Below are 20,914 nucleotides of genomic sequence, written 5' to 3'. Positions count from 1 at the left end.
TGTAGCCTGCAGGCGGCCAAGTTCTGTACCACACGAATCAAATCCAGTCTCTGCGTCAACGCCCTGCCCTGGGAGGGCAAGGAAGAAGCACCACCGTTGGAGGAGCTCTCCATCTAAACACTTCCACGTGCTGGGCTCCACGCCCTCCGTGGCTTCCGCGCTGCTTTTCGGGGCTGCCTGGTTCTGCTGCTCCCTCTTCTAGGTGAGGTGCCGCGAATGCTTGGCAAAGCTCCTCACTCATATCAGGTCTTCCTGTCCCATGCAGCCAAGCCTCAGAACAGGATCTGGGGATTGAACCAGCGTGGCTTGCTCTCGTGTAGATGCCTCTAGTTTGTGTCCCTCGGAATACCTGAAGCCGGTCCAGATGTGGTCAGTAGTACTTTTGGGGACGGCGTGGGCAGTGTCGGTCCATCAGGGTAGCCTAAGATGACATTTGACATTGGTAAGAAGCCTAGCTCAGTGGCCAGTTTTTCCTGGGCTGGCTAGATTTGCCTTTTTGGGTTGTTGCTGTCCTCGAGGGGCAGTGGTGACTCTTGAACATCAATCATGTGCAAAACACTCGCAGGGATGATGAACACATATGAACCGAAGAGTTTAGACTAGGACTGGCAAGCAATGAGGTGCCCATGCTACCACATTCATGGCAGAGGCGGCTAAGGGAACACAGTGCTGCTCCCCAGGAGACAAAACTCTGTCTCAGAATTCTTCCCTATACGCCAGCCCCAGCCCTACTCCCAACGCACTAGAGCTATGAGGTGCTGTACTCTTGGCTTACCGCGCTTATCCTATGCTCATACTCATACTCCACACTTACCAGAAAGGGATTTTAATGTGCAGGGCTGTAAATACCTTAGTAACAGATACAAATAATAAGTTCAACATGGATCAAAGACAGAATTTCCAACTGGAATGAGCAGTCTTCCAGAAGCATCCAGAATATGAACTGGATCTTAAAGAAGTTAGGTTAGAACTTGAGATAGATCACCATAAGTTGTCTAAAATAATTCAGTTGTAGAATTCAAGAACAGTCAAACTTTGAGGGCAAGGACCATGTGATATTGTTTCCTTGAGGACGCACCTTCCCCCAGTGCACCCAGTATAGCATCACAAACATATCAGGGACTCAAGAATTAGGGGTTGAATGAATTAAATGAAATCCAAACAAAAAAGGACAGTTTCACCCTGGCCAGTTTGACTTAGTGGTTAGAGCATTGGCCCACAGACTGAAGAGTCTCAGGTTCAATTCCGGTCAAGGGCATGTGCCTTGGTTTCAGGCTTAATCCCCGGCCCTGGTCAGGGCGCCTGTCGGAGGCAACCAATTGATGTGTCTCTCTCACATTGATGTTTCTCTCTCTGTCTCTCTCCATCCCCACCACTCTCTCTAAAAATCAATGATAAATATCCTCAGGTGAGGATTAACAACAACAAAAAAGGACCGTTTCCTCTAGGAAATGTGTGAAGAGGTAGGAGCTAGGTGATAGGGAGGGCCTGTCAGGAGAGATCTAAGGCTGAATTTCCAAACTGGATAAACCAAAGACAGCTTCCTTCTCCATGTCTTTTAATTCTCTTGCCCTGAGGTCCAGCCGGTAGATCATGTCCCATCCTCACCCGTGGTGGAGTTGACCAATCGTGGACTTACTTGCATTTCCCTTATAAACACTGTCTTGGTAAAGGGGCTCTAGCCAGTGGTCCCTGTGTTGGTCACATCTCTGCAACACTGATCTCCCCTTTCCCCAAACCCACAGAAGGCCTCCTGGCCCTTATCAATGACCAGCAGCCAGGAATCCTGAGACCCGGTGCTGGGATTTAGGCTGAGGCTGCGCTGCTGCTCTCCCGTCTTCACCTCCCCTCACTTGTGCTTCTGAGAGACCCGAGTTGAGTGGGTATAAGCACCCTAAGCCTGGAGTAGCTTCTTATCACCTTTAAATAATTTCCCCCTAAAGGACAGTCAGGTAATTTCATAAGCAAGGGCCTCCCTCTGAAATCTCTCAGCATGCCTAACATGCTCTGATAACTTTCCAATGCCTTGATATTTCCAGAAACTTTTCAAAAGGAAAACAAAACCCTTGCCAAGCCCTGGAGTAGAAAAACTGGTTTCAGGTTGTTTTTTTTAAAAAAAAAAAAAATAAAATAAACAACAGCTTTGGGGAAAAAAATCTCTATTTAAAAATTCTTAAATTTGTCTCCAAATGCAAGTTGTAATTAATAGAAGTTAGAGTTTACACAGTTGAGTGTAAAAACGCCCTCAGGCACAAGCTAATCAAGTGTGTGTGTCATGCTGTAAACTACAGCAAGTTCTTCGTTTGACCCAAAAAAAGAAAATAGCTTGCCAAACAGCAGTTTTTCTTTGTCAGGCTCCTTCATTGTCTCATTTTTGTTTCCCCCCTGTGTCCCCCACCCCACTTCCCTTTGGACCTTGCTGTTGTACTTAAGAAACTTTGCAGGCCCATCATGTCTTATTGATAGTTTTCATCAAGCATGGATTTAAATTTGATAATAGATTAGGTGTCTCAGCCCCATTTCTTTCTGATAAATAACGAGAGGTTTCTACTTATGATTTTTCTGTCCTCGGGGCTTTATCATTAAGATTAAATAACTGTACTCTCAAGCATGCCACTGCACAAACATCTTTTCAATTACGTGAGTAACAGATGCCTTCACAAAGGAACTATTGAAAATGCAGAAAGCATGTTCCCAAAAAGAAAGGAGGGGGAAAAAGTATCAGATGACAAAAGAATGTAATTGTTTACCGTTAAAGTATATCCTTAACTCTTCCACTGAAAGCCTCTTGGAACGTTTTGTTTTTGTGCAAGTTATTGCCAAGTTTGATCAACATAATAAATGTTTGGGGGAATTGTTGAGCATGTCAGCAGCTCTGGAATCCGTGGTATCTCACATGCATGGGACTTAAATGCCATAGCTGTTTGCCTGTTTTGACATACAGACACTGCCTGCCTTCACTTGCGCGGTGCACATGCTGCAAACACTGTAGGTATATTTGTCCATTATTCTCGACCTGATGTTCATCTGCCCTTAAAATGGACCCGTGCAGCGTGATTCTGAGTTAGTCGTTGTTTTCTTATTGAGAAGAAGAACGGCTGCCATCTCGGCCGGCTGGCATCGAGGAGGGAGGGCTGGGTCTGTTTATGATCCATGCCCTCTGTTCTGAGCCTGTATTTTAATCCCTGGGGCATAAAGTCAGCCTTTTTTATATCCATTCGAACTTTTCTTCAGTGTGGTCTTCGCATGAAAGACCTGGCGGTAACATCCATCTATCTACACACTCTTAGGAGTGGCAGGGAGGCATCCTAGAAGCAGAGCCACCGAGGGGCTCCCAGTCTAGCTGGGGAGACGATGGGAACCCCAGACTTGGCAAGATGAAGTGCTCCGGGCTGGTGTGCATGGGGGATATGGCTCTTGAGATTCTCTTGCCATCCAACGTGAAGCTGGGCCTGATCCAACTAGGGTTACTGCCTTTTGGAGGGTTGTGGCCCTTTGTAAAAGCGTTAGTGTGCCCAGTGCCCAAGCCACAGGACTGCTTTTGTTGCAGGGGTTGGCCCTTCATTTCCACCTAGGTGTTGCCTTTGAGAAAGGAGTGCTTGCTCCAATTTCTTAGAGAGTTCTCTTAACCCAGGTGTGATCATTTCAGTATCTCCCGTGTCGGCGTTTCTGTGACCTTGCTGAGGTGAAGGCGCTCAGACTAGCCGAGGCAGGCAGGTCTGTGTTTGCTCTCCAGTTTTGGCATTTAGAAGCTGCATGCCTTTGATTCGTCATTTAGTCATTTCACTTTGAACCTCCGTTTCTTCATCCATGAAATGAGGATAAAACAATATGCCTGTGGATATTTCCTTGGGTTGGACTTAAGTCAAGACATACTAAGTGCCTGGTGTTGATAGGAACTTACTACATGGTGGCTGCTATTGATATATTTTTTTAAAATATATTTTATTGATTTCTCACAGAGAGGAAGGGAGAGAGATAGAGAGTTAGAAACATCGATGAGAGAGAAACATCGATCAGCTGCCTCCTGCACACTCCCTACTGGGTATGTGCCTGCAACCAAGGTACATGCCCTTGACCGGAATCGAACCTGGGACCCTTGAGTCTGCAGGCTGACGCTCTATCCATTGAGCCAAACCAGTTAGGGCTGCTGCTATTGATATTGTAATGCCTAACCAATATGTAAGCGCAGTCTGAAGTTTTTCTCCCTTCCCTCCCACCTCACTGTCATCCAGGCCTCCACAGCCCATGTGACTCCAATTCAAGGGCCCCGTTGTCCCTGAGCTGCCTCTTTCACTCTAACCAGTGGTTCTCAACCTTGGCTGCACATTAGAATCACCTGGGAATCTCTTTAAAATCCTGATTTCTGGGCCTCATCCTCCGGAAATTCTGTTTCTTTGTTACTAATGTTGTGGCCTCACTCCATAACAAAGAAACAGAATTCCCAGAGGATGAGGCCCAGAAATCAGGATTTTAAAGAGATTTCCAGGTGATTCTAATGTGCAGCCAAGGTGGAGAACCACTGCTCTGCACCTTTGTGAGAGTCAAGCCGCCACCTTGCTGGGTCCTGGCACCACGGCCCTTCCTTTCCTCTCTTTGCTTAGTTAGGGTCACAGTCGCTCCAGGACCATGGAGGTAGGTGTCCGAATTATCAATAGGCCTAACAAACAAGTCTGCCTCCACTTCCAGGGGCACATGGAATTAACGCCTTGAAAAGGTTTTCTTGTTCCTCTTCTGCTGCCTTTAGAGCAGGTAAGGCAGCCGCTGGTCAGCCGGTCATTTTCCCAGGGCAGAGCTTTGCTAAAGACAAGTGTCCCTGTTCTGTGGTTGGGAGCCATGGGCCACGTACCGTTTAGGTATCTTGGCATAGAATACAAATGATGCTATGTATACCTACTTTCTTGGTCAAAAGCTGGCTACAGTTGACCCTTGGTAGCTCATGGGCCAGCCAAGTCTTTTGCACAGAATCCATGTTGCATTCTCCCACCATTTTCTTGGCCAACGCTAACTTCATTTCCCTCTGCCCCCAAAATATTCTGCCCCCAGTCACCAGCAGATCTTCGGGCCTGGATTTTTTTTTTAGTTTTTGCTGGTTTGATACCATAAGAGAACCTATGAAGTAAGTAAGGTGAGGTTCAAATATAACTCTAAAGATCCCCCCTTCCTTTCCCCCACTCTCCAGATTGAATCAGTTCCAGAACATGATTAAAATATCATTTTTCAGAGCTCTATAAATAGATGGATTCTCATTTCTCCTCTTAAGTACTGTTTGCTAAATGTTTTGGCCCAAAAGTTCAGTCATTCCACGCCAGCATTAATCAATACAGGAGACATTAGCAGTTACTCGCTCAGATGAGATTTGACATTAGTTTTCCTCTGCCCTCGGGGAGGGGAGGGGAATGTTGCCTAATAAAGATGAAGGGTCTTTTCTTCTTTTGTATGAAATGCAAATGTTGAGGACATGGATGGTATACATTTCTCAAAAGCAAGCAAGGCTGCTGCTTTTTGTTGAGAAAGAGAGGAAAGGCCTGGGAGGATTTTAGAATTTGTAAATATAAAATTATCTGCCTCGGCGTTTAAAAAAATAATAAAAGGGAGAAAGAGTTGGCAGGTTGCCAGATTACTTACATTACAGTAATAGATTTGCTGACCCCTGACTTCTGCTGTAGAGAAGTGTATTGAATTTTTCATAATATCAGATGAGGCAGATCTAAAATCCTAGTACACTGAGCACCATTATTTAACTTGAGATTTAACAAAGCCGAAATCTTTACAAACCAGCAATTTCATGTATAATGATAATTTAGTGGCTCAGACGCTAATAAATCAAGGTTATAATGCCATTGATTTGTTCATTTTAATTTGGGTTGATTTTAAGTTGTCTTTATTTAAAAAAGAAAGCAAAAGAAGCACAAGAAAAGAATCTTGCTTTTCACAGTGACTGAATTTAATAAGAATCTCCTTGATAGCAAAAGGCTCCCCTACTGTTTCTGCTTTGGGGTGGAAAATGTTATTCTTGTATTATTCCGAGGGAAAAAAAATCTCATGCTGCTACAAATCTCATGTCTATGGCAAGATGTTATTTTTTAATACAGGATGGCTTACCTATTTCAGATCCATTAATGGCATCATAAATAAGCATTTTGCTAATCTGAAATGTGAAATCTGGATAATAATAAAGACCCATTTATCTGCCCAGCTTTCAATCCTTAGACTAGATGTAGCTCATGGGGGGATCTTTCTAATGAATACATTGCTTCTTTCCCCATTACTTCCACCCACCTTAAACCCAGCCTGCATTCTCAGCGTTGCAGTCCATGGAAAAGATTTCTCCTGTGTAATGAGTTCTTGGGGGCTGAGGTGCATTTTTGCTTTTATCTGTGCCGTCTGGAGACTGATTGAATTTTTGTTGTACTACAAATATCTGAGGAATAATCATCTGCAAGGTACAGGCATGTTGCATTCCACTAAATTCTTTATATAGTACAAACCTCCTCAGCTTCCTGCATTGGGCAATGTTGACCTTCTATTGGCGAACCTGTTTTTAACGCTATCGCATGTATGTTAAACGTTTCAATGTTCAGAAACTTATAATAGCTTCCCTCCCTTAGACTGTAAAAACCTCTAATAATTAGATGATAAGATCACATCCTGTGGGGTAATTGTATTGTACCATGACAGGATGACTGAAAAACATTCAGTGAAAAGCGCAACAAACGGAAATCCCTACATGAACAGCGATTGTTTGGGTGCGGTGAGAGACCATGCCCTGTTCTTCAGGGGCTTAGCTGGTCATATTTCTACTTGTTCCCTTTTAGCTGCTGCCTTTCTTGTTTTATTTTGGGAGTCTTTTTTTCACCGAGCCACTATAATTATCTTTCAGTGATTTAGGACGGAAAAAAAACACACACACACTCAATTGACCTTTATACACACACATTCTTCTCTCTCTCTCTCTCTCTCTCTCTCTCTCTCTCTCTCTCTCTCTCTCTTCACACACACACACACACACACACACACACACACACACAGTCCCTTTGGAAGCCTGAACAAGCAGGGCTTATGTTTGGATTCAGTTTTACCTTAGTCATGCCTCTTTCCAGATACAAGAAACATTTAATTCCAGATTTCCTGCTTCTGGCTTTAGGCCTTTGACCAGCAAAGTGAAATGTATTTTTTACTGCTGTCGGCCAGCCAGCTGCTGAGTTGAGTGAAGAGGGGGGAAAAAATAAAAGAAAAAAGAAATGAAATGGAAATGTTGCCCTGCCTCTTGAACTTGCAAAATTATAAATTACAGCCTCCTTAGCACCCATCTAGAGAGCTGGGTCGGGCCAGGACTGTCAGGACCAGAGGGGAGGGGTCCTTTGGGGCCCACCTTGGGTGTCTCTTCCACCCAAGTCACTGCTTCTGCTCCAACCCCCCTCCCCACACTCGGAGGTAATGCTGTCATCCTTCTCACAGGAGAGGGTCTCCCCTGATGTCTCTATCTCAGTTGGAGAATGGATTTGGGAGAAGGGCGATAACCATTGGAATAGCCAGACTTCAATGCTCCTTGGATTCCCATGGCAACCAAACAAAAGCAAAACAAACCTATCTGCCCCAATAATAAAAAGATGCTTTCAGTGAAGTCAATTTAAGATATTCTTACCAACTTAAAACATTCCATGCACTTAGCTCCTGGATAAAAATCCCCCACTTGCCAATGTCTAAGGGGATAAAGTCCCTGGCAGGACCACGCAGATAAAAGGAACTGGGGAGAATGGTGGGACTTTACAGGTGAGACAAATAAATTCAAGTATGAACAAGATTGCTTTTTTCCTCTCTTCTTCTGCTTAGTTATGCTTTTTATTATGTAAACATTCACTGTAATATTACAGTGGGAAGCAGGTATTTGGCAGCCATATATTATTTTTGTAAGTCTACATGGAGAGAACAGTTTCCAGTTTTAGCAGCTGTAACATGTTTAAACTCGGTTTGTAATGGGATCTGAAGATAACTATTCCCCATGGGCTGTGTTGATCTTCATGGCTGGCCCACTGCCAGATGTAGGGCTCGAAACTGTTATTCACGCCTCCTTGCACATACCTTGTCCGAGCATGCTCAGTAAATGAAATTTGTTCCTAATATGCTATAAATTGGGATTTGATTTTCCCATCATCTGCATGGTGTTTTATTGAAGAGTGAAATCTTATGATCACAAATGTCCCCATGTCTATACTCGCAAACCCGAACGGTTGTGTATGTTTAAGTAGTTGAGAGTCAAATTACGTAGTTAGAAACCAATTCCAGGATCGCCAACAAATATCCACACCAAAGAAGTTTCTGCCTGGGAGTCTTAGTTTAAAAATAATTAGGGTTCCCGATATTTGAACAGATTTATGTTGTTTATAAGCCAAGTACATTTTCTTCATTGAGTCAACTTGTCTTATTTAAAACAAATTATGGTTGCTGTATTAAAGTTCATATTTTTAAGGCTGAGTCTTGTATTAATCCCACAGTGAGTCATTAATCATACCAAATGCATTATAAGAACTTTAATCACTGAAGTTGAAACTGAGATTGTAATGCAATCCATCCCTTTTAATTACATCAGCTATTTTTCCCTTTCAGATCAAGAGCTACAGCGCAAAGGGGAAACAGATTAAAACTAGAGCTGTTTGATGTTTCTCTTTTTAGAGCAATTTTATGTACTTTGTATAAAAAGTTATGTAATTAAAATGCTTGAATTTTTCAGCCCTCTGATTTTTATGGCCGGAGTGGTCTGTCCACCTTCCTTCTTACTGGGGCCCTCTTTTACTTGGCACCCCTAAACCGCACCTCCTGCTGCGGTCACCTCCCGCGGCGCCCCCCCCCCCCCCCCGGCCCCACCAGAGCTGCTGTGTGAGACAGCTGTCTCTCAGCCACACTGTGCTTGCTCTCCCATTAAGGTCTTTATCTTAAGTGTCTGGTCTATATTTTGGCAAGACAAAAATATAAACTTTGGAAATGGGAAAAAGTGGCTCAAATTCTATCTCTATCAACTGGTGTGACTCTTAGGCAAATTCTGTAACCTTTTGGTGCCTCAGTTATCTCATCAGTTCATAATAATATTAGTAACCATTTTTTATTATTGGTTTGATTATAATAAATAATATGGTAATTTACTCCCTAGGGATGTTATGACATGACATATATTATGTACCTGGGGCAGATACTGGTACATTAGAATACAAGCCTCATGAGCTCAGGCATTGGATCTTCTGTTTGCTGCTGTGTCTTAGTGCCTAGAGCAATGTCTGGCACATAGTCAGTGCTCAATAAATAGTTGTTGGCAGAATGATGAATAAACAGCAGCTATCATTATTGTTGCTATTATTGTTGTGATGTCATTGCTGGCACTTAGCCGGGTTCTATGCACAGCGATGATGATGTAAACTTGGATGCTACCACTGTCATCCTTGGTGTATAGATTAACAGAACCAGAAAGCAATCTTGCAAAGAAGTCAGTAGGCACTGGTTTTGAGTAGGGAGGTAACTGTGGAGTACGTTTCTAGAAAAGCATTGGCGTCACTGGAAATAAAGTCACTCAATAAATTGCTTGTATTGAGAAAAGAAAACAAGCCATAACCGATGCTAATGGAATTGCCTGATTAATCATCCCCTGACTGATCGTGTCTCCTGATATCCTTTTAGGTTAATCCTGCCATATGAAAGGTTTATTAAAGGAGAGGAAGACAAGCCCCTGCCTCCAATCAAACCTCGGAAACAGGAGAACAGTTCACAGGAAAACGAGAATAAAGCAAAAGTATCAGGAACCAAACGCATCAAACATGAAATCCCCAAGAGCAAGAAAGAAAAAGAGAATGCCCCGAAGCCCCAGGATGCCTCTGAGGTGAGTCGCTCTCCGCCCCAGGCATACCACCAGGACCTGCCCCGCCTCAGGCTTTCCCGAACCCCTTAGCTGAGACCTGCACCCACAGCTGTGACCCTGCACAGTTGCAGTGCTACACTGAGAAATCAGATCATCTCAGCAATTTTATGTACTTTTCGAAATTCCCTCAGTAGTGGACCTTTCCGCTTGTTCCAACGCTGAAAGGCAGTCCGTGGTATTGAATGGACGATAGGATCCAGGAAGATGTGAGCATCCCGTAGGAAACGGATAGAGTCCACCGACTCAGAGAGCAGGAGCCAGAGCTCCAGCTCTGTGAAGCCAGGGGACTCCAGCGTGAAAGATAGCCAGTCTATCTGAGGAAATGGTGTGACTTTAAGAGTGCTCCGTGGGGCCTGGTAGGGAGGGCCGTTGAAATTGATGTGCTGTGTGTCTGCGGGAAGGACATGGAAACTTTAGGGACGCCTTTGTCTCCTGTAATGGACCTGTATGCAGCAGCCTTGGGTTGAGACCAGTTTAGAAACATCTTAAGCACATATTATTTATGGGGAAATTTTGAAATGGTTCCTCTGAAACCATTATTATCTCTCATGTTAACAGGTAGTTTCTGAACCTTTTAAAACAAGCCTCAGCTACCCGCAGCCCCCCACAGTTCCTTGGTAGAAGCCATTAATGTCAGCACACAGCCAGTCATGGAGGCTGATCTGGGCTCTGTTTCAACATGAATAATAAAAACCCTGCTGCCCATAAAAAACAAACAACAAAAAAAACTTAGCAGCCACATTTGGAGACAGCATGTTCTAAGATTCAACCCCAGAGGGAATTTTGTTGCTGATATTAAACACCCCCTAAAAAATCAAGTTTATAATGAACACATAAGAGACTCCCTAATTAAACACTGGTTTAAAACACACACAACACAACACCACAATCTCTTACCTAGAATTCAACTTACCCCACTGAATCCTGTGTAAGAAGATAATATTAATACGAAGATGAAATTTGTTTTTTGTTTCACAATTATTTCAAGCTCTAGAAATTAAAAAGGTTGGGGGGAGGGGGGGAAAGAGGTGTTGCAGAGATTTCTAAATATCTGCAAACTTGCAACATAAATAGCCAAAAGCAAGGAAATTCCAAGTGAAGGCTTGCATTCCATTCTTCCTTTACCCTGTTGGCCTGGTGATTTATTATGGGTTTTGGAGCAGTGAGTTCTATTAGATACCATATGTACAGCATTGCCAAAGCACCAGGGGGCAAACTGAGGACCAAGAGGCCAGCTGACCTTTGAACGGCTCCACTTTGGGGACGAAGTTTAAAATGGTTGGTTTGTAAATTGTGGGAGGAATCTTCAGCCCATGCCCTGAGCCCATCAGCTGAGGGGATGACCACTGTCAGGTGTGGAGCCAGATGTCCTGCAGACTGTAGAAACCCTTAAAGCCTTTGTCCTATAGATCCCAGCAGTTCCCTTCAGGGAGCTGTTAGTGTCTTGAGTATCAAAGATTATTATGATCAGGTTATCTAAACTACCTGGAATCTGCCCTGGCCGGTGTGGCTCAGTTGGTTGAGCGTCATCCCATGCACCAAGAGGCTGCCAGTTCAATTCCTGGTCAGGGCACAAGCAGGAGGCAGCTGATCGATGTTTCTCTCTCACATTGATGTTTCTCTCTTTCTCCCTTTCTTTCTAAAATCAATTTTTAAAAAAACTTGTTAAACTACCTGGAATCTCATACCCTCTTCAAGGTTGACCTTATAAGTAAGAATTGTTCCCCACCTCCAACATAGACCCATGTGATTGTCCAGGTATATTTCTTCCCACTAATGATGTGTCTGGAGCTGTGGGTCAGGATCCTATTGTTGTCATTGTTTTAATTGTTTTTCATTTTTGATGTTTTCAATATGAAGTAGTGAACTCAGTAGAGATAGGAGGGCTTATAAAGCCCTCCTTGCCCTAGCGGGTTTGGCTCAGTGGGTAGAGCATCAGCCTGTGGACCAACGGGTCCTGGGTTCAATTCCGGTCAAGGGCATGTACTTCAGTGGCAGGCTCCTCCCCAGCACAGGCCCTGGTTGGGGTGCGTGCAGGAGGCAACCAATTGATGTGTTTCTCTCACATCCATGTTTCTCTCTGTCTTTCCCTCTCTTCCACTCTCTCTGAAAAAATCAATGGAAAAACATCCTTGGGTGAGGATTAAAAAAATAAATAAATAAAGCCCTTCTCATCCAACCCGATATCCTTGGATTGGATTGCAAGTTACCTGGTGGGAAGATACCACTGAACATACTAAGGGCAGATCAGAAAATTCCATCCTTCACCGTTTTCTGTCTAGCTTTCAAAGACCTCCTAAACCTGTTTTACAATCAAAAGCATGGAACTCCATGTAACTGAAGGCCTAGGTCATAGAAAGTTCATTGGAACTGAGTATCCCTGATAGCCCCTCTTCAAATTCCAGTCCCATCAGAAACTGACATTCAAGTGCAATGCCTTTTTCCCTGGCTGTACTCATTTTTTCTGCATTTCTTGTAATGCAAAAGCTCAGGAGACCAGTGATGTTGTTGATGTAGAACAAGTAATGATAGTTGTACTGAAAAGGCAACTACTAGTACCTAAAAATGAAAGGTGGCACAAAAAGGTTCTTAGGTATAACACAAACCAAAAAAAACAACAGGGATATCTTTAAGTGGATTTAAGGAAAAATATTGATTAAATGGATGTATTTCCTTAAAATTTTTAGCCCTATGCATCCCTACACCAGCATCCCCAATCTTACCCGAAAATGCTACAGTGGTCAAAACTTCTTTTCTTAACAAAGAAGAACAATGTTCGTGGAGATGAGATGGACGAGTTGGGGGGTGGGGGATGGGGAGGCGAAGACCAGTTCAATACAACTGTTTTGGGACTATTCTCCACTAAGACATATCAGGACAGAATGACAGAAGTTTTAAAAGACCTTGTCCGTCAGCTGGGTCACAGATGGAAAGTTAAAATGACCTTCAAAGGTCAAAGTTTGCACAGCTACATAAAGCAATGAATGGGTCGAATTGTGCCCACAACTTCTATGAATAGGGACACATAAAGAGCATCCATCTCATGGACCACAATTTATTTCAATGAACAGAGAAGCTGTGTTTGTGCTGGCGCTCACTGCCTGAATTTGACAACTTCATTTTCAGCTTTCATGGAAATGTAGCTTGCTGCAGCCTAGAAGGACTTAGAGCCCTCCTGTCCCTCAGGTAGTCAGGCCGCTGTTGCATCTCCATCATCTTTCAATACTTCAGCTTATCTGCATGTCACATGGCACTGAGTAGAAATTACAAACACTTAAGCATCACTGATTTTATGCCTCCATGGGACACATTAGGACAAGATACACTCTGTCAAAGAACGGCAGGGAGTATCGGTGAGTTTGTTGATTGTTTGTTGACATGGGGGTGGTTAGATTTTTGAAAGAGAGATGCTTTAAAAAAAAAAATCTTTCTCCAAAGTGTCATAAAGCACAACATGTAATTTAAAACCCATTTGGATAATTGACTGATTTGACAAGAAGACAACCTCAGAATTAAACTATATATTAGACTCAAGGAGTGATATGATTGTATACCATCAGTACATAACACTTTGATAAGTGTCTCATAAGGGACTAAAGTGAATATGCATATTTCCCCTAATGTTTCTGTAATTTAGATTTCTTTGTTTAGAGCTATGATCAGGGAGTGATAAAGCTTTATAGAAACTATGCGAACTGATTGACAAGCCCGTTTCCAAGAAAAACTGCTGCGTGTAATGTTCTATTTCATAGCAAAATGTGTCAATGCACTTGGCTTCCTTCTGACTGTCTTGCAATATTTTATCAGGTTTCTTCAGAGCAAGAGAAGGAGCAAGAGCCTTTAAACCAGAAGAGCATCCCGGAGCCTCTCCCGGCAGCAGACGCGAAGAAGAAAACGGAAGGGTACCAGGATTTTGCCGCCAGGCCCCTGGTGTCTACAGCAGACCCAGAAAAGGAGAACAAAGCAGATCAAAGTGCCAACAGCGAGAAGATGGCAGAGGAGGCGGGAGAGAAGGGGCCCTCTCCTCCGCTCCCGAGTGCCTCTTCAGCCCCCGACAGGGACCCAGGGGCTGGCAAACAGCCTCTCACCTCTCCCAGCGCTCTGGTCGACTCAAAACCAGAACCCAAGCCCTGCTGTTTTACAGAGAGCCCTGACAACGAACCCCAAGACACAGCCTTCCCTGGCTTCCCCGCCACGCAACCACCGCTGGCCAACCAGAGCGAGATGGACGATGACCAAGTGCCCGCCATGGCAGACTACATCGCCAACTGCACCGTGAAGGTGGACCAGCTGGGCAGCGACGACATCCACAATGCGCTGAAGCAGACCCCGAAGGTCCTAGTGGTCCAGTCGTTCGACATGTTCAAGGACAAAGACCTGACTGGGCCCATGAACGAGAACCACGGACTCAATTACACCCCCCTGCTCTACTCCAGGGGCAACCCTGGCATCATGTCCCCGCTGGCCAAGAAAAAGCTCTTGTCCCAAGTGAGTGGGGCCAGCCTCTCCAGCAGCTACCCCTACGGCTCCCCACCCCCTTTGATCAGCAAAAAGAAACTGATCGCCAGGGACGACCTGTGCTCGGGTCTGGCCCAGGCCCACCACGGCCAAAGCACCGACCACACGGCGGTCAGCCGGCCCTCGGTGATTCAGCACGTGCAGAGCTTCAGGAGCAAGCCCTCCGAGGACAGAAAGAGCATCAGTGACATCTTTAAACATGACAAGCTGAGTCGATCGGATCCCCACCGCTGCAGCTTCTCCAAGCATCACCTCAGCCCCCTTGCCGACTCCTATGTCCTGAAGCAAGAAATCCAGGAGGGCAAGGAGAAACTATTGGAGAAGAGGGCGCTCCCCCACTCCCACATGCCCAGCTTCCTGGCCGACTTCTACTCCTCTCCGCATCTCCACAGCCTCTACAGACACACCGAGCATCACCTTCACAACGAACAGTCATCCAAGTACCCGTGCAGGGACATGTACAGGGAATCGGAGAACAGTTCCTTTTCTTCCCACAAACACCAAGAAAAGCTCCATGGAAACTATCTCTCGTCGCTGCACCTGCAAGACAAAAAGTCAGCTGCGGCCGAAGCCACCACGGATGACCAGCCGACAGACCTGAGCCTTCCCAAGAACCCGCACAAACCCACCGGCAAGGTCCTGGGCCTGGCCCACGCGGCCCCGGGGCCCCAGGAGAGCAAAGGCGTCTCCCAGTTCCAGGTCATGAACAGCCACAGTCGAGACTGTCACCCCAAGGCCTGCCGGGTGTCCCCCATGACCATGTCGGCTCCTAAAAAATACCCCGAGGCGCTCTCAAGATCGGCAAAACCCCACCATGTGAGACTGGAGAATTTCAGGAAGATGGAAGGCATGGTCCACCCCATCCTGCACCGGAAAATGAGCCCCCAGAACATTGGTGCCGCGCGCCCCATAAAGCGCAGCCTGGAGGACTTGGACCTGGTGATCGCTGGGAAAAAGGCCCGGGCGGTGTCTCCGCTGGACCCATCCAAGGAGGTCTCTGGGAAGGAGAAGGCCTGTGAGCAGGAGAGCGAGGGCAGCAAGGCAGCGCACGGTGGGCGTTCCGGGGGCGCGTCGGAAGGCCACAAGCTGCCCCTCTCCTCCCCTATCTTCCCAAGTTTGTATTCTGGGAGCCTGTGTAACTCGGGCCTCAACTCCCGGCTCCCAGCAGGGTATTCTCACTCTCTGCAGTACTTGAAAAACCAGACTGTGCTTTCCCCGCTCATGCAGCCCCTGGCTTTCCACTCGCTTGTGATGCAAAGAGGAATTTTCACGTCGCCGACCAATTCTCAGCAGCTGTACAGACACTTGGCTGCGGCCACACCTGTAGGAAGTTCGTACGGGGACCTTTTGCACAACAGCATTTACCCTTTAGCTGCTATAAACCCTCAAGCTGCCTTTCCATCTTCTCAGCTGTCGTCCGTACACCCCAGTACAAAACTGTAAGCCCGGCTCTGCCCAGCATCCCACACGGCGTGGCTAAAACATCTTTACTCCTTCTCCCTGGGGTGATGGCTTGTAGAATTAGAAGTCCGTATTTCTTCTAATCGGGGGTAAGAACAGTTCCAGCCGAAGCGGCCGAGCGGGGAGGTGAACAGATCTGATTTTTCTGGGACGACACCAGCCTTGGCTGGTCAGTCTTGAGTCCCTTGCAACACAGATGCCCTCGCACCCCAGATGGTTCACTTCGCACGGGGTTCGCGTGGAGGGGGTTATGCGCACCCAGGAAGAACTTAGAGGGCCCCGTCTGAGTTCCCATGGCCAGGAAACAACCTGGCCAAATAGGGGCAGGCATTTCAAAGAAAGGGGCAAGGAAGACTGGCCCCTGTTTTCATAAAACTCCAAGGTTCAATCAATGCAATGTATAGTGAAACTTCAATAGATCTTTCCTTTTGACACTATTGAACAATCCAGAGAAGTAAACACTGTTAAATTGACTGTATATATTTGCTTCTTAAAACTACCCGTATCACTGTTTGCTCACCTAATTTATATACAGGTAGTTCCATTTTCTCCCAGTTCCTTCTTGTCTTTTTTTTTTTTTTTTTTAATTAAACAGTATCGCTTTTGTTTGCAGGTCTTTTGTTTTTGTTTTTGTTTTGTTTTGTTTAAGACTGACTGACTATCCTAGTTTTTGATGTGTGTTTTTAATCCCCCCCACCCCCCACATCTTATCATTTTGAGCAGCTTTGGGTGGTAAAGTTAATTGTTTACAAATTGAAGCAACTGATTCTAGTGGAACAAATGAGAAAGAAACAGATGAGCACACCATAGTGCAAAGAACGTTCCTTTGCAGATCCGCAACTTACGGACTTTGTTCCTCATTAATGGCATAGTTGAAAGAGCTTATACACTGCTTACCCGACCAAATGCTTTGCTTTGAAGTATGGGGTTATGTGAACATATCGAGCCTTGTACTTACCTTATCTAGGCTGTGAAACTGTCCTACATACCAGAGGAATCATAAAAACAAAAACCTCACTGGCAGCAAGCTGCTGAATAACAGCAGAGTCTAGAGGACATACTTGTGGGCTGCGCAGATATTTTAGGAATTTCAGAAATTAGAACAGGAGCCAAAATGATTTACATTGGTGTTGGCCCTGGTCCCTTTAAACAGTTCGGGAAAGGGGGTTGGGAAGAGGACGGAACTTGACTCTCCAAAGAAAATGAGCAGCTGGAGGCCTATGCCCCAGGTACCTTCCCTGGGCCGTGGTCTTTGGAGTAATAGGTAATCGCGTTGCCTTCATCATATTGGTTTCTTGATGTTCCCAAGAAGACCCTTCCAGGCCACATCTGTGGGGATAATTGGCATACTGGATTACCCATGTCAAAAGAAAGTCATCCTCTTCGGGTTTCTTAGGCGTGAGTTTTATGTATAAGCAAGCACTCACTTGCGGTGGTTGGTGTCATGTTTGTAACCACCTGGCAGTATAGCCCGCTCTACCATTTATTTCAGGGTTGGAAAGAAGCGGTCAAGCTGTTCAAGCAGTCAAAAGATGTGGAGAATGTATCTTGTCATTCTTGCCACTTTATTCCACTTGCTGCCAAGATGTAACATCAAGGTGGATGCATTTCCTAAGTGTGTTAAAGGTCGATCGACACAGAGCCTGATTTTCTTCTCAAGTCCCATCCCTGCTGATAGGAATGCTTTGATGAACTCCCCAGCCAACCCTCCCCTCCCCCAACACTACTAGTAGACATTAGAACCATAGTTAACCAAGTCTTTTACCTCTGAGATATTTAATTCTATGAAAATTGATGACAATTTTCAACCTCTAGGTAACTCGACTGCAAAATAATCAAAACTGGTAAACAATGAAACTGCGGCTCTTAACCGAAGCCATGCATGCCGTGCATTTGTATTGAAATGTCTCCATGATACGAAGCCAAATATTCAGTGTAACATACTTACTATCCAAAGGTGGAAACAAAAGAATGTAGAGATCTAGTGTTAAGAGTTCCATTTGCTTCAATTAATTATTTACCTTCCTGTGGAATAATATATATATATATTTAATAGAACCATAGATAGACTAGTAGAATTTAGATTATAAATGTGTGAGTGCAGATTATCCTGCTATTGCACAAGATAGAGTGGGGGGGAAGAATCTCAATTCCAGCTGGCAAAGCGCTAGCCAGGACCGATCTAAGAAAGTTGCACTAGATTGGATGGTCACAGAATCAGAGGACATGGAAGACAGAGCAAACTCCAGTGTTTCTGCAACCGACCTGGGCTAGATCAGACGTGGTTTCTCTGAGTTTGTTTCTCAAAGAAAATGGGGAGCCGTCTGTCCCTGGTGGAGCTCACCTATCCATTTGGAATATGGGGCATTTGTTTTCCCCACTGGGATGATTTCAGCCTGGTTTCATCATGTTGGAATTTGATCACACCATTTTCAAACAATGTTAACATAGTCCAGCTTTTGTTTTTCTCATCTCTTCCAAGAGGAGACTCACTGTTTCTGTCTGAGGAAGCTCATACCCTCGGCAAAACATCAGGACAAATACAGAGAAATGGGGGCACACATTCCCAACAGAAGCAGTGTGTTATTTGTTTTAAAACTCCGAACAGAGATCTTGGAAATCTTTCAAAAAGACCATTGAATTCTTCATTGGCTGAGAACTACATTTTAAAAAGTCTTAAATGGGGCTTTGTTTGCATTGTTTGAGTTCAAGGGGCCTTATTATTGAATGGAATTGCACAAGCCTTTCTTTGTGCAATCAAACCATTGTTATTGGTAGTTCTGTAAAGGAAACTGTGGAATCTAATTGGCAGTGGAGTCATAAATCTATTTACTGAGTGTGGCTTCCAAGAAATGTTGCAATTCAAAATGCACTAACTCCCTGATTTACTGGAGATTTGAAGATTCTAAATAATGTTGTTGTTTTTAAAGCCTTTCCATGCAACTTCTGGCAACTCAACATAAAAAAAGAAAAAATAACCCAACCGAGTTTCAGAGTTAAGTATTCTCCTACTAAGTGATTGGAACTTGTAATATTTGCCACAGGACTGACTTATTTATTTTCTAGCTAGAAGCTCTTAAGTTCACTTGTTTATCAGGGCATATACAGAAGGGTTTGTGAAAACTCAATGTTGACTTTACAACTTTCTGACCTGGTGCATGAATTCTCAAGTACTGTATTTCACTGTGTTGGTGTGTCTGATGGAAATTTCGAGGTGATCCCACAAAAATATTTTATGTAGTGTGCCTTCAAAGAGAACCATTTATTTCTCTTCACTCGTGTCCCACAAAGTCACATTTGGTGGTGGTCAGCCAAGTCCCATCTGGTCCAGTTTTACTCTGTTCCCAATTTTAAAGAGATATGGGAACAAGTTTGCCCTCGTGAGACCCACACCATTGCAATGATTATCTTGAGCACTTAAATTCCAGTGTTGGCTGTTGATGTGTTTGATATTCTGCTTGTCTCCCCATGGTTGAAATATGTCTGAAGAATAGCAGCATAATCTCTATTGGCTGTTTATACTTTTTTAAATTTTCCTGTGTTGTAAATATTGTATACTTTTGGTGATCCCAGCTATGTAACCTCTGCTCTGTAAGGTGATTATTTGTATATAGCAACATGGCCCAGTAATATTATATAGTTTCCCAATGGAGAGGTTATTGAGTAACCTTTGCATTAGTTTAAACACTACCAGAAGAATGCTGAGCCAACTATAAACACTCAATTTTGTATGTTTTCCAAATTGTACTTATTACTGCTTTTGATACTGTATTACGTGCCAATAGTTTCCCAATCACATAGCAGGCAAGAGATATTTTGTACTTTTTGATCCACTGTAATATTTAATAAAAAATGTTACTATCTGTTTCCTTTTGGGTCTGAGTGATCTGTCACTTCTTCCTGAGGAGCCCGATGGCCTCCCCAGAGTACTTTCTACCCCATTGTCTCCAAATTGGATAACAGCAATAATAACAGTGGTGATGATGGGGTCTGTAGTTTGTTGAGAACCTACTGATGTAGAGAGGTGAATCAACTTGCCCCAGATCACCTGATAACAAATTGGCAGAGCCAGGATTTGAACCCAGGGCTCTTTGGTCTGTGACTTCCTTTGTATACCATACTCCTCTCCCGACAGATAACAAAAATCACTATTTATTCAGGCAACAGAGATTTACTCACATCTCCATTGCCAGGCATAGTAGCTGGGAATACAATGGTGAGTGAAAGATGAATATTGTCTCTGGAGCTTATCAATCTTATGGGAAATTAGAGCTAACCAAATAGTCACCCATATAAATAGAAAACCTCAGCCTGACCTAGTTCTGGGGGGAGAGAAGTGTGGTGACTAAAGTGATACATGAAGAGGAAGTGGTGACTAAATTGGTAAATGAAGGATGAGTATCAGTTGGCCAGATAAGAGGGAATTGGGGGAAGACCATCCAAGCACAGGTACCACAGGTGCAAAGACCCTGAGGCAGAAACACATGTGGCTTAGTATAGGCATCAAAGAAAAAGCCTGTGTGACAAAAGCGTAATTACAAGGTCCAGGGCGTGAGGTGGAGGTAAAGGTTAGAGAGTATAGCAGGGGACAACCAGGTATGCCCCAATAGGTATGTCTTCTTAATTCTAAGCAAAAAGAGGTTTAAGCAGGGAGGTGGCCTGTTAGTCTCTTTCGGTGTTGCTCGCTGGCTGATGTGTAAAGGCAGAGGGGGAGCAATCTAACGCCAAGATGGTGGTCATTTCAAATGAGGCGGTAGAATGGGAGCGTAGACACATTTCAGAGGTGCTTGGAAGGAGGGAGGACCAGACTTGGTGATGGATTAAGTGGGTCATTAGACGGATACTCAGGAAGGATTGAAAAGCTAGGGAAAAAGCGTATTCTGACCTCTGGTGATGATATACAAAAGATTTCTGGATTCCTTCCCCTTAATCCTCTTCGTCCAGGCTTCCCCTGGGTTTTCCTCAGCTGATTATTAGTTGAAATGAGATGTTCACAAAGTAGCACCCTGTGTGCTCTCTTCTTTA

At 44.4% G+C, this 20,914-nt stretch overlaps 1 protein-coding gene across 3 annotated transcripts in view; it reads left to right on the top strand.

Moving 5' to 3' along the window:
• Positions 1-19,758, top strand: part of ARID5B (AT-rich interaction domain 5B) — a 177,853-nt gene extending 158,095 nt beyond the window's left edge. For all 3 annotated transcript variants that reach the window (XM_059662612.1, XM_059662611.1, XM_059662613.1), the window contains 2 exons: positions 9,673-9,871; positions 13,718-19,758. In XM_059662612.1, the coding sequence (XP_059518595.1) occupies positions 9,673-9,871; positions 13,718-15,871 (2,353 nt within the window). In that variant the 3' untranslated portion in view covers positions 15,872-19,758. The remainder of the gene's footprint in view (positions 1-9,672; positions 9,872-13,717) is intronic.
• Positions 19,759-20,914: the final 1,156 nt, after the last annotated feature.

Source organism: Myotis daubentonii, chromosome 13 (genome assembly GCF_963259705.1).
Source record: "Myotis daubentonii chromosome 13, mMyoDau2.1, whole genome shotgun sequence".
Taxonomy (NCBI): Eukaryota; Metazoa; Chordata; class Mammalia; order Chiroptera; family Vespertilionidae; genus Myotis; species Myotis daubentonii.
The sequence above is the reverse complement of the archived record's forward strand: the minus strand, read 5'-3'. Positions and strand labels throughout refer to the sequence as shown.